This window comes from Antedon mediterranea, chromosome 6 (genome assembly GCF_964355755.1).
Source record: "Antedon mediterranea chromosome 6, ecAntMedi1.1, whole genome shotgun sequence".
NCBI lineage: Eukaryota > Metazoa > Echinodermata > Crinoidea > Comatulida > Antedonidae > Antedon > Antedon mediterranea.
The window spans coordinates 27,761,121-27,775,978 of record NC_092675.1 but is presented as its reverse complement, the minus strand read 5'-3'; the positions used below and the strand labels follow the sequence as shown (position 1 = coordinate 27,775,978).

General features: G+C 31.3%; 1 protein-coding gene across 1 annotated transcript in view; it reads left to right on the top strand.

The window, feature by feature from the left end:
• Positions 1 to 13,023, top strand: part of LOC140052651 (adhesion G protein-coupled receptor L2-like) — a 29,570-nt gene extending 16,547 nt beyond the window's left edge. The window contains exons 8-24 of the mRNA XM_072098321.1: positions 1,315 to 1,409; positions 2,668 to 2,907; positions 3,086 to 3,293; positions 3,499 to 3,621; positions 4,073 to 4,139; positions 4,362 to 4,524; positions 5,322 to 5,371; positions 5,819 to 5,942; positions 6,161 to 6,270; positions 6,858 to 6,957; positions 7,265 to 7,427; positions 7,710 to 7,779; positions 8,028 to 8,088; positions 10,821 to 10,906; positions 11,321 to 11,447; positions 11,796 to 12,224; positions 12,337 to 13,023. Coding sequence (XP_071954422.1) covers positions 1,315 to 1,409; positions 2,668 to 2,907; positions 3,086 to 3,293; positions 3,499 to 3,621; positions 4,073 to 4,139; positions 4,362 to 4,524; positions 5,322 to 5,371; positions 5,819 to 5,942; positions 6,161 to 6,270; positions 6,858 to 6,957; positions 7,265 to 7,427; positions 7,710 to 7,779; positions 8,028 to 8,088; positions 10,821 to 10,906; positions 11,321 to 11,447; positions 11,796 to 12,224; positions 12,337 to 12,474 — 2,354 coding nt within the window. The 3' untranslated portion in view covers positions 12,475 to 13,023. The remainder of the gene's footprint in view (positions 1 to 1,314; positions 1,410 to 2,667; positions 2,908 to 3,085; positions 3,294 to 3,498; positions 3,622 to 4,072; positions 4,140 to 4,361; positions 4,525 to 5,321; positions 5,372 to 5,818; positions 5,943 to 6,160; positions 6,271 to 6,857; positions 6,958 to 7,264; positions 7,428 to 7,709; positions 7,780 to 8,027; positions 8,089 to 10,820; positions 10,907 to 11,320; positions 11,448 to 11,795; positions 12,225 to 12,336) is intronic.
• The last annotated feature ends 1,835 nt before the right edge of the window (positions 13,024 to 14,858 follow it).

The following is a 14,858-nucleotide window of genomic DNA, read 5'->3' as shown; positions in this document are numbered from 1 at the left end:
ACAGTCAACAATGACGTATTTATTACCACTGATGTTCACAAGCATGTAACTAGATATTGAAACATACAATTTAAAGGTTTTTTCCTTCTATAAAGTGAAATCTGTTTCAGTTTTAGAATATGTCAGTCCACTGTTGGACATTCTCCTTCTTTCTAAACTACTGTATTCCACATTTTGTTTAATCGATCTAAAGGGTATATGCACTTATTCGCTGACCAGATGTATTGTACTTGATAGTCCGGGGTTGAGATTGACCAGAGTATTAGGGTAATCCCTAATATTGCACTAGGTTCAGGCTTTTTTTTAAGCCAAATATATTGACTACACTTGACGTTCAGGTTGAAGAACAATGTTAACGTATTCATATTCCGCCAATAAACTTGCATAAACATTCTTCAGAGATAAACAAGATCGGAAAACCCCCTTACTAACGTGCTAAAGACTTATTTTTTCATATAAACGTGGTAGGCCTACCATTTTTACACCAGTAATCACCTCTGAAATATATCTTTTGTTTCTTTGAACATTCAAGTCATTGTAACAGAAAGTGACTGAATATTTAAATGCAACGTCTACATTTGTCGATATTTAGTCAATAATTGTTTATAATTCAAATGCAAGATAATGATAGAGAAGCAGTAGAATGGATATGCAACCTTCGCGGTAACATGAATGTCTTTACGCATTCAATGAAATGTAATTCTGAGAAATGATATTGCTGTCGGCCAAACAAAATAAACGCCGCCAACATTGTCATGTCGCACCAAGTTCTTTCAACGAAAGACAAGGTTGCGAACGTTATTGAAACAACATTTTAGAAATTGAGCCTGAAATATTATTTTTCAGTTTCAAATTTTTCTGGCAGACAATATATAATCAGCCTGCTAATGCAGATTATCGGTGTGACTTTTAAAGATGTTTAATAGATTCCATATTCTCTTAACTAACTAACCGGTTAACTAGCTAACTAACCGGTTTGCTGACTATAATAACTTAACTAACCGGTTTGCTTTTAATGTTTATAAAATAATTATCTTGGACACACCCTCAGCAATATACATCTATCCTTCTTAAATGACTTCATAATTATCATCATTTATTGATATAAAGTTTGCGGTACACCACGTATATTAGTTTTGAAAAGAATGGATCGACTTTTAACCGCAAACTTTATATCAACATTTAATTTCGCCATGCAAACCTTTAAACAATATTATCATTTAAATACATAATAATATTATGTTATGAAATAAATTATGATATATCATTATGATGAAATATTCTGCTTAACAATCTACATTCTTCTTTAAACAGGACAAACTCATCGAAACTGCACGTCAATTAAAAACGTGGGACACTGGTCGCCACCAGACATGTCTGAATGTATATCTGATCAGCATAAAGAATTGGTGAGTATTTTGCAAATATTCCTCTTCTAATTATAAAGGTATCATACAATATCGTGATTTTATTTACTTAGGCGTAATACATTGCTTTGAATGTTATCACCTGGAACCTGTAAAATCCCCTTTCTTAAAAAATCATATAGGATTGATCAAAATAATTTACAATGGCGAGAAGGTACTATATTAACACAACGATATTCCTAGGTAAAGTTGTACAATATTCTAGTATACACATTTTCTGGAATGGCATTTTAAGATTTCTTTAAATGCCATCTAGAACTACAGTATAAGTAAAATTCATCAATGTCAATATTATACCTAGTAGTTATAGAAATAAATGTAACCGTAGTTTATGGGCTTTTCTGGTAAAGATGACAGATCGTACGGAGGTTTCTTGAGGGTTAACAAAACGTTCAATGAGTCGCTTAACATCATATATTGCAACGTAATGTTACAGAAGGCTAAAGCTCCTTGAAAACATTCACGAACTGCCATGTAATTAATTGTACCACTGAGAGTTATTAGAACATTATTTGTACAAATTATTCCATGTATACCATTAGGTTGTCGACGAAACAGCGTCCAAATGTTAATAATCTTGTATAAAGGTTGTTTGCTAATATAAATTGATTTTCACATACCTATTTAGGTTGAATCAATTAAAACTGTCTTACTTACTTGTTACCACACTCTAATTTTCTAATATTCCAATTCAGAACACGTCTTTGTAAATTCTAAAATTTCTTTCTAAATAAGCTGTAAGTATTTTTTACTCGCTTCTAATTATGATGTGGAATATTATTTTCAAACTAAAGAAGATCATCATTTCAGTCAAAATCAGCCAATGCTTCAACTTTAACCCATTCTTGTCTGTCATATGCAGTTCTCAATCAAGAATAGGATATAATAAGATATTAATACTAAATTAAAGTTGGTCAATTAAATGATTTGATAACGAATGTTTCTATACATTTAAAACAGTGCAATTTCAAACAATAAATAGGCCTCTATAAAAAAAAACCAATATGTATTTTAAAACAGGTGCTTTAAAAAAAATTCTAATCTCTTCTTTCCTGACCTTCCGTACAACGACGATGATTTGTCGAAATAGAAATAATAAATATATTGAACAGTAATAAATATGTTTTGAAATTAACACATTTTTTTAGTTTTATACATAGGGCCTAATAGGGTTCTTTTAATATAAGCTTACTATCCATTACTTAATAATTAATTAATTATCATTATTATTTGAATACAGGTGAGGTTATTGGAAGATGGAAACTCATCAGTATCTTATCTGGCAGATCTTCTTTATGATATCTCAAGCAAATCACCCGAACGAAGTCGAAATCCGACAGATCTGGCTTTAGAAGTGTCAATATTATTCAAACTAATAAATCTCACAAAACTGAACTATATGCAGATGTACATGTATGATGACGTCACGGATTTTTCAGACTATCAACTGTCATATGACGAAGTTAATGAATTTGCCCGTGTAAGTTTAATTATATTATCATTATCGAAAGATGGTGTAGGATTAAAGACACAAATTATTGAAATGCTTTCTAAAGAGTGGACTAAAGCAACCGGGAGATGTTTTTGTCTTTTTAACACCGATGCATTATGATTAACCAATATCGTTTTAAAGGTATATGTTTAAATCTGATTTCCAGACAGCGGTTAAAATTGTAAGTCAGATTATAGATTCATCACGTGGTAGGGCATGGGACGTCACGATGCCACGTGGTACACTGGCCTTACAGGTAATACACGTGGTTGATAATTTACAAGATCTATGGGCGTCGAATCTGCTATCTAATATTGCTGCCAGTAACCTAACAAAAAAAGAAGAAATGATTCGGATTATAGAAGAAAATATTGGTAATTACATTTTATAATTCATCCATATTCCGGCAAATTGCTTTTCACCCTCCTTAAATTACAGTAATAGAAACTGATTTTGGTAAGTACCATTTATAATAATGTCTATATCCGGGCAATATTGCTTCTCTCTTATTACGGAAACTGATAACCAACACTTTCTAAGTATCATTCTCCTAACGGTATGTGTATTATTTTTTCTCAGCTCTTCATATCTCAGTAGAAACGGTCCAAAACTTCAGAGGATTTAAGTTCCCAACAACAGATGACAAAGGCTGTGCTGCCTTTCCTTCGAATTTTTTTACGAATTGGACCAATAATGAATCAGGTAGCTTAAGTTTATTATTTAATAAAGTAGTGTATAACAATAATTTTAAGGAGAGTGACATTGGTATTTATAGGAAAAGAATAAAAAAAAAGAACATTTCTTTACTTTACGTTTTCCATTTGTTGAATAATTCTATAACATTTGCAAAACTAGAAAACCATTTCTGTCCCTTTAAGTTTTCCACTTACATCTTGTAGAATTATTTGCTATGATATTGACAAGACTCGTCAAAATCAGTTTCTGTCCCTATACATTTTCCACTTACATCTTGTAGAATTATTTGCTATGATATTGACAAGACTCGTCAAAATCAGTTTCTGTCCCTATACATTTTCCACTTACGTCTTGTTAAAAAGTTGTATTGCTTTGTTTATTCAAAGATGATATTTTAATGACTTGAAAGATATCTAGTATACAAAATATTAAGCCTGTGATTTAATTCTCTTCTCAGAAATGTGCGTTTTGTCAGTTACGAGATACAGTAACCCATTTGCGATGTTGTTACCTAATCATCCCGAGTAAGTTTAGTAATAAAGAATCTTCACTAACGCCCACGGCATCATCAAAATGACAAACGTAGTTGAAGCTAAACATGTAATACTTTTCATAAGAGAAATTTGACAGTCGTGGTGTAAAATAAGTGAAACAAACTGACGCACGCGCACTAAAGCCGTACTATTTTTTACTTATCGTACTTTATTAGTAAATTATGTTATAATATAGTTTTGCTTTATTTCCAGACCTATAATTGTTACGCATTATCGAGATATGGCTAGAGAGCATGCGCATAAGGAGGATAACATCAATACTGTAATTCTTTCTCAACGATTTTACACTAATACAGGTCGGATGGATGCAGTCAACATGTCAGTACCTATTGAATTAAGCATGCAATATGTTGAGGTAAAAAGAAATGCTTTCCCTTGAAACACAAAAAAATGAAGGTCAAAATATTCTAAATTTAAATTGGCCATATCAAAGTAATATTAAAGTTATTCACTTTAAGTCGAAAATTCAAGCCAAAAGCAACAAGTTTACGTAATTAACAGGTAAATTAGTTTGATTACATTTCGTCTGGAAAATCTTCGCGAGCGAAAGTAAACAAAGATTTAAAACCACGAGTACGCATTATGCATATGCTAATTAGGATTGTTTACAACTGGTAAAGGTTGAGAAGGTTTTCTCACACAGATCGTGAGGAAGTTTTATGATTATGCATACAGAGTAGCCAAACAAGCGCATTTCATTATGGGATATGTTTTGATCGAAAACTTTGACTGGAAGTCAAAGTTATTTTTTTACCAAAAAACGTCTATATTTCATTTAAAAGATTTGTTTTTTCGACAAATTTTTGGTGATAGTTAATAACTATTATGATACTTCAAAATGACCCACCTTTTTTCGAAATCTGTTATTTTTTATTTTTTTTGAATTAGTCAAAGGGACAATACATCTTTAAGAACATGACGTTGAATACCGAACTAAAACCATTTGGGTTTCTGTAAGATTCAAATTAAATACTTCAGAATATTAACATAATTATGAGTTGTTTTACATTGATTTTAAAACAGAAATGTTAATTGTTCTGATCAGATATTGATATCGATATATTTGTACATATTCAGTATTTTTCACTGTCCGGATTTACTGTTATGAGCAGAAGTGTTTTTTTTTAAATTATATTATATTATACTTTCTAGGATTTCAATGTTTCAAACCCAGCTTGTGTTTCATTGGATGATAGTGAAGGGTAAGACTACATCTGTTTTAACTACTCAGAAGCGCATGCGGAACTGTACCTGCCTGAACCTTGTTAATCATAAATTGGTCGTTTTAATGAAAGGAATGGAAAACCTTCTCTTTGCACTCTAACAAGCGTCTTTTCGCTTGTTTACAATCTCTGCTCAAAGCACACAAACTCTTATCCTTAATTACCTTCATTGATTTCGGTATGCTTTTACTATTATCAAGTCAAATGTCTATATTCATTCTTAATGTTAAAACCAAGTTGGAACTTATAACTGATTCACTTATCTGTAAGGGTATGTTGCATTGCTTGTATCCTTAGGCAAGCCGCTGTACTTACGTTTGCCTCTCCACCAAGGTGTACAAATGGGTAACCTACATGCCACAACTTTACGCTGATTACTAGCTGCATTATAGTAGTAATGTTTTTATACGTGTTTTTATTTAACAGGGTAGAAAATTGGAAGTGGGTTGTTCGACCTGATTGTGACGTTTCTCCAAGCAATTATGGCGCTAAGTGTAAATGTATGAAACCTGGAATATACGCCATCACAACAGATATGTACGATGTCAACGTACGTATTCCAAATATAATGTTTCTGTTACATTATCATCTTTTTCGTCATCTTCACCATCAGTATCATCATCATCATTATCATCATCATCATAATTATCATCATCATCATTCATCATCATCTTCTTCATCTTTCTTCAGTATCACTACATTTTATTCATTATTAATTTGCTTAAACATTATACAAAATAGAACATTATTTTTATTGTGCATCTTTAGTGGCGTTCGCCGGCAGATCCACGCTTCACATTCACGGCAGCAGCTTACATTGGAATCCTAGTCAATCTTACTTTATGTTTAACATCATTGGTGCTATATGTCTACCTTAGGTGAGCTTGTTTTTATTTTTATATAATTTATATTAGATATTGTATATGTCCTTTGTTTATTGCCAAAAGAGAGACCACCGAATTATATACCATTTGATACTTCAGATTAGAGTCCAAGGGGCAAGCAAATCGCATAAAAATAGATAAATACGATAAAGTTGTATCGCCCTCAACATTTTTGTAATAAGACATATCGATAGGCGGCGGTGTGTTACATTTTTTTTATTTTTTTATTTAACAACATTTATTCAACATTTAACAGTTTTATGGGTTAGATACACAGAAGCCAAAGTGGCTTGTCTTTGTATTCTAAACATATTTTAGTAATGCTGAAAAAATAATAATTAAAGAGATAGTTGGTATGTAAAACATTTGTCGGTGCTTAGGGTATTTTTGACGTCGATATTTTCACTCCCGCAACAGCATTTGTTTGTATAATATGTTTAATCCCGAAGTATCTTTCAAAAGCCGTTTAAATATATCGCTTAGTCCAACATTACAATTTTTAAAAACCTAATCAGAAAATATAGGCCTATTAATATTTTAATTAATACATTTTAGCAATCTCTTTGTGAAATGTTTTTCAGGTGCAACACGGATACTGTAGCAGTTCATAGAAATCTAGCAGTTTCGATGTTTCTTCTGCATTTTGTCTTCTTAGTTGGAGTAACTCGTAAGGAAGTTGAGGTAAATAATTAATAAACCAGAAAAAAATAAAACAGACACGCTGGTCGTGACATCACACTATAGAGGGCGTACCTGAACTTCCACACATTTTGAGATATCGTAGTACAGAAACAAACTCAAACCTTTAAGTATAATAGTTTTGTAATTAATTGCACTAAAAACATTTGTTTGAATAAAAAATATTTTTTTATTTATGGATAAAATAATAACGTCGACGTACGTAATTATCTGTTTAATTTATTCATTGAATTTTTCAATATCATCAATGATCATCAAGTATTATTTAGTGGTATTATTTTTTTTCCAGATAATTTGCCAAATAGTTTCCGTTGCGAATCATTACTTCTTCATAGCTACGTTTTGTTGGATATGCAATGAAGCGTTTAATCTTTACGTAGAAGTTATCAACTCAATTCACGCAGATACACAACAGCAACGGCCAATGTTAAGATACTATATTATAGGATGGGGTAAGATGTAAAGCTTTTTGAGAAAACAAATACCCAAATATGGTAGTGGTATGCCCAAATATGGTAGTGAAATGACATCATCATGTCCATATATGGGCTTATTACATAACGTTTAATAGTGTAGACTTAATACTCCACTTAATAATGAAGTTAATAATCGGCTTAGAAAAATGATTTAAATTTTCAATCTTTACATTTTGTTTGTGTTACGGTACATCACAGATTATTATCTTTATATCATTTGAATTAATTATTAATTATTAACTTACTTGTATTTTACAGGTTTTCCAGCTGTTCTTGTCGGTGCTTTTCTTGGTTCTAACTGGGGTAATGACTATTTTAGTGAAGAGGTGTAAGTTAGTTTGTTTAATTTTCAATTATTTAAATTTGGTTTTGTATTGCAAAAAAAACAAAGCTGAATACTGTAGACATATAGTTTTCGTTTTTTCCGTGTTATTGAGATGTTCCAAATGGTATGAATAAGCTAGCTTTAAAACATGGAATTAAACATACTGTAAATGAATATGAAAAAGTATATTATTCAATGTTATATACAGTATAACAAATATTTCACCTAATCAAAATGTTCGTTTTTTATAGATGTTTTGTAAATAACCAACATGTATGGCTGCTGATAGGCCCGGCATGTGGAGTATGGGCGGTAAGTAAGCAATCAATCAATGGTGTTTACATAAAAGTGGACGATATATTTTACGTTACATTTTTACTAGTCTGGGTTCTTAGGCGGGGTTTCGGCTTAATATTGGTAAAGAGATAAACATTTTGACACACATGGCGTGTCATACCTATACTTGAGGTACTAGTTTCAGACAAAAATAGTGATGATCCACTGGTAATGTTGGTATGGACTAGGCAATCTAAACGTGCCTTGGAAATGCTGTACTAACAATAAAAAAAAGACAAGTCGACGTTTTAATTACATCTTCATTAATTGAGAAAGATTTACATCACACTGGTACATGACAAGTAATATAAACAGTGGTTATATGTTATACACCCGCCTAACTATTGGAGCATGTCGTCTTTCAATGTAATGTTGTTCCATTTATGAAGCGCTTATACAATCAAAAGATTGTCCCAAAGCGCTGAGGGAAAAAACAGAAAGAAATTACAAAGAAAAAAGATTGGTTTTAAAGAGTGTTTTGAAAAATCAACATTCTCAAATCACATTCTCCCCATTGTACTAACATGATGGTACTAATAATAAGTAAAGAATAAATCGTAACGATACATATTACCCTGATTCTACTCCCGCATTTCATAAACTATAATTACCAATGAAATTAGTTAATATCCGCCATTAAGGTTACTAAATTGCAATTTCATCAAAGTGAGCAAAAGCTAAAAAGTGATTTTCATACAATACATACCGTAACATATTAATGTTGTAATTTGGCTGGTATCAATTATAATTATTCTTACGTCAGTCAGTAACCGTATTGTCAGAAAATAATGTATTTAATATTAATAATTGTAGTAAATGCCTTGGTTAAAAAAATAAAATTGACTATTTGAAAAAAAAATCTGCAATCTGAAAATCGCTTCAGTATTAGCAACAAGTTAACATGAAAGATCATTTTCATTTCAAAAGCTGTTTAATGTATATATACAAAGTTATAGAGTTAGGCCTATATAATACTAACTTACATGAGTTAGTGACAAGACTGACCTGAGCGAACAAGACTAACTCAAAGTAAACAAGAATAACGTACATGAGTTGACAAGACTAACTTACATGAGCAAACAATACTAACTCAACAGTAAACAAGACTAACTTACATTTTAAGATTTAATGTTGGTGTCATCATGTTTCAATTAACCGCCGGACACTTACCACCTATAATATCCAGTAAATTCACACAAAATAAACAATACCACATTCACCAAACAAGACAAAAAGATCAGTATCACCTGCCATTTACTCGAACTAGACTTAAAATGAATACCCTTGTATATACTGGACCTAAACTCTGGAATTCTCTTCCTTTATCTCTTAAAAAATCTCATAACTGTGCTTTATTTAAACGTCAATTTAAACTATTATTGGTTGAAGGTTCTTTGTAAATTCTTTTATTATTGATATATTTGATATTTCTTAAATAATTTATATAATCTATTTTTTTACTTGTTTTTCTAGTTTTAAACATGTTAAACTTATGTGTTAGAGAAAAGATATTAGTTTAATTGTTGTTTTTTTGGAGTTTCTAATTGTGTTATATTATTTATATTTTATTTGTTTTTTATTCACCACAAGCTTTGCTTTCTTTTAGGCTCCTCCACTTTATATTTATATATTTGTAAAGTGAAATAAATAAATGAAATGAAATGAAAATGAAATTTTCTTACGTTGCGTATATTGCGTTACGTTGCGTCGCTAGTGGGAACCAAGCTTAAAGATAGTAGGACGGCGACGTAGAAGCAACACATAGTGTGGCTCTATACAGTACCTTAATTTAAATGTCCATTTTATATTTACCTTATTTTTTTTGTATAATCATAAATTAGCTTTCTTCTCATTATTGAAAATTAAAATGAACTATAAAAATAGATTGCTATCCAACGTCAAGGTTTGTTATTAACCAAGTGTCTCATTGCCATGACAACAAATGATGACATTCAAGTTGTTGTTATTTAAATTCGTGGAAATCTTGAATGATATTTATTTCATTGTTAAGAATCGTTACGTACAGCATGTATACCAATACATTACAACATGTAAATAATTAGATCTATATTGTTCTAATAATTAACGATTAAAATTATTTTTCATGTATATAGTCCTGATGCGTAAAAAGTGTTGTAAGAAATGGAAAGTGATAACAATGCGCAAAATTTCGTCTGCTCCTCAAATACTCTCTTGTCATTGGCCAATGTATAGCCTTTGTTACCCAGACGTGTGCAACTCGACTAAAAGCTCGACTTCATTAAGTCGAACTGCAAACTTCGACTACTTCGTTTTTTAATCGAATTTGAAGTAATAGCTCGAACTACGACTTTTTCAAGTCGAACTTCGAACTACGACTAAAGTCCGGTTTAAGAATACGGGCGTAACTCAAGCAATAGACAAGACTAACTTACATGAGTTAACAAGACTCGCTTACATGAGCAAACAAGACTAACTCAAACAGTGAACAAGACTAACTTACATGAGTTAACAAGACTCGTTTACAAGAGCAAACAAGACTAACTCAAGCAATAGACAAGACTAACTTACATGAGTTAACAAGACTAACTCAAGCAGTAAACAAGATTAACTTGCATAAGTTAAAAACACTAAATGTAACTCATAAATTCGGGCTATTGTTTTTATTCTGCCTAGATTATTTTTTTTATTCAATGTAATGATTCTAACAATAAGATTTGATTTTTCAGATCACAACAGTTGTACTTATATACACTGGTCGAGATATTATGGAAAGTGCTTATTCAAAAGATAGGGAGGAAAATAAGAATGTTTGGTAAAATATACTTTATCATTTCACGATGTTATTGTTATTCAAAACTAACCATTACTCGCTGTAAAACCCTTTAAACTGACTGCTGTTTGTATTGTTAGAATTAATACTCCATAATATTTATTATTATTATCATGATAGCTAACGGAAATAATTTTACGAATTATGATAATAAAAAATAGCAATTGACTTTATTATTACACATACCTACGGCGGACACGGATAACAAAGAACTGATAAAGCGTTGCCATCGTATTCTATCTCATTTAAATAAGTGAGATAATATTATTATATTGAAAAAATTATATATTGTTGTTTGAAATTAAAAGCTAAAATTATGACATAAATTCATCTTCATCAAAATTGTTTGTTCGTATAAAATACAATTTAGCAAATATTAATTTAATTCTTTTTCAGGAACCATTGCAAAGGATGCTGGGTACAAATAACGTTAATGGTTATTGCATGGGGCTTTGCATTATGTAGTCTGCAGATTTATGGACTTGTTGTACAAATACTGTTCGCTATGTTTGATATTTTACAGGTAAATAAATTTGAATTTCCAATTAAAATAACAATGAATTTCCTCAAACAGAAATAGTCAAGGCCTATTTGTTTTCGCTACAAAACTACAGTATAAAACATTATGCAAACAAAAACAACATCGTATAGGCAATAGATGAAAAACACGTTCCATAGATGTACAAACATCGTGATGAACAAAACCGTCACGTACAATTTGGTCTTTAAAATAACATTAAAGAGTACATGATTTGAAATATTTTATACGAAAAAGGAACTCAACAGAATACATTATTGTACAGAATACATTGTCGTGTTGTACCATTACTTTATTTTATTATAATAAAGTTTTACCGTATTCTTTTTCTAGGGTGCGTTCTTTTTTATGTTTTTCTGTATGATGAACGCTGAAGTTTCCCGTGCAATAAAAGATCACCGTATGTCTCTTACTAAAATTAACGCCAAATCTCCAAAATTGGCTCGTTCATCAAAATACAGTATATACCGGCGCTATGTTCCACCAGGTGTGGGTAGCAGTTCAGAGCCTGATCCGTCTGAATCGTATTCAAGTAAAAGCGATGATTTCAGGGGAAGACGACCGATTCGGAGGCAGAAGTTTAGGCCTATAGATGATTCATCAACAGAAAAGGGTCCTAGCAGTGATGATGGGTCAAGTTCACCCATTAAGCATGTAATGGTAAATATGCCAGACAATGAAAACGCACAACTGTTGGCAACAAATAAACCTAATGTTAAAGCAGAGATACCAAAGAAGAGAAGAGGCCTACGAATAAAATTTGTAAGTAAGAGGAGGGCATTAATGTTGTCTTTAATTTAAACCTGTTTACAGGAACAACTTTGCATTTAAAGCTCACGCTAGATAATTCATACCTTTTTTTTACAATTTTCAGGAATCACTAGATAGCAATGCTGACGGAAAAGCAGAAGTAAAACAAAAAATACGTCATTCTCCAGTAGGCCAAGAAGCCCCAACGATTGAAATAAGGGAAGGACTTGAACAGCAAACTGAGATCGTAACCACTGTTTAAACATCTGAATGACAATATGTCTGGACATATTTCTAAATGACTTGCGATAGTCAGTTAAAATGTATCCAGCGACAGGTGCATTTTTCTAGTGTTTTATTCAGGTATGAAATTAAAACATAATAATGGAGACATTTGACAGGCATAACACAATATGTGGGCACAACGTCGGTATACTGAACTGGATAATACCATTTTTTCTATCTAACCAAAGCAAAAGACTTTGAATCATCTCTATCTTCTTCAAATGAACTGAATGTTTATAATGGAAAAAGATACTATTTACAGTATTATATTATTTTTATCTTATTATATAGTCATATTTATTTTTTAGGGGAAAATTAGAGATTCCGTAAATGATAGCCCTATATTGATACCAGTGAACTGTGTAGGCTCCACTATTGTTCTTTATTAATCGTTACATTCATTTAACTTCATAGATATTTCTAACTATCAGGCATTATCAAGAAATGATTTAATAATGTACAGTATATATGTAGTACTATTTCAGAATCCTAACCAACCTGTCAAGCAGATTTTGAAAAAAATAATAAAATTTTGAAATTGTAAACCTTTCATTGTCTGTTAAATTATTACATTATTCCATTATACTCTGCGCTTAGGCCTATTTTGTTTTCAATTTCAATACACCATAGAACTAAAAATCTATCATTAGTGTTTTTATAAACATCTATCCGTCCATTCCTCCTCCTGTAGGCTACAATAACATTTGAGTCCGAAAAGTATAACCTTTTTAATTTTTGTAATAACATCAAAGAACTTATAACACAAGAATCTCCTGTTCTTCAATTTGCATTCAAAACACAGTATCGGAAGTACAGGGTTAAAAGGTCAAACTGGGCGACGCCATTTCACAGCATGGAGCAGCGCCCCCTCCAAACTAGGAAGTCAATTACTCTATCCACCTAGAGTATTAGCAGATCCCCTCTATGATTTTGACTTTCTAACTTGATGCAGGCGCCCTAATCCTCAGTCAATTACTCTATCCCCCCTAGAGTATTAGCAGATCCCCTCTATGATTTTGACTTTCTAATTTGATGCGGGCGCCCTACTCCATGGCTCACAATGGCGCCACCCATTAGCTCTATTCTATCCCACAATGCCTTTCGAAATTGTTACGCGCTTCGGACGAACAGGAGATTCTTGTGTTATAAGTTCTTTGATAACAATCTATAGCTTATAATATACGATAGTGAGCGTATAACAACACAGCTCTCATAAAACTCTAATACACATTTTAGGAGGTTATGGAACGCCAATAGTGACTAATTGATTGAGGACAACTTCTTGGGTGGATACAAACAAATGGCTTGTTAAAAAATAATTTCGGTAATTGTGTTTTCTCAAAAAACGAGTATCTAATTAACTAGATAGTCAACGTATACACATATTACTTTGATCGTTTCTAGTGGTTTTTCTAGTAATGTTAATAGTACCTTATGATTTTCTCAAATACATAAATATATAAATATAGTACTATAAACTTATCTTAATAGCTAATACCAGAGATAACCTAGTAATATAATGTAATAATAATATCTCTATGCTAATACCAAAGTTATCATATGTTAATTAACATATTGAACTGGTCAACAAGATGTATCGTAGCTAAATAACGAATACAACAATTACGGTATCAAACTAATTAATTTTAATGACAAAACATCTGTAAACGAATACATAAAACACAGTTATATACATTTTTTAAACAATTTTAAAAACAACAAAAAGTGTAAATATGTACAATTAACAATAGGCATTACTGGAGGATAAACTCATTGAAATATTTTCAATATTATGTATTACTCATTATCAAAACGTAAAGTAGATGTTTTCATACTTTTAATTTACATGAATTTACTCTTAAATTTCATAATGTGCAAACCCTAGTACAGTAGTACATTTATTAAATAGGCCCTACGTAAATTTACGTAGTAAATGTGTACTTTTCCTAAAGTTATTTTTGTTTCGTTTAAAAGAAGATGACCTGAACTGTCGAAAAAACTATTCGGTTACAGCTAGCCAAAATATCTTCCAAATATGATTTACAGACCCAACGTAGGCCTAGCTTTAATCAATATTACGTCATATTAATAGCAATATCACTTTGATTTTCTTTTATACTTTTTATTGTATTGCTTTCAAATAAACACATTAAATAAGGATAATTACGTTAATTAGGCCTAATTATCTTTTTTTTTTCTTATATATATATTTATCTGTGAACAGGGCCTATCTATTGAACGGAACAAAGTGTTTACACGCTGTCAGTTTTGTCTATCAAAAAGAACATGTGTTTTGGTAATGCATGTTACAACCGCTAATGTAGAAAACGCCAGCTAATGTCGAAACAACCGTTAATGTAG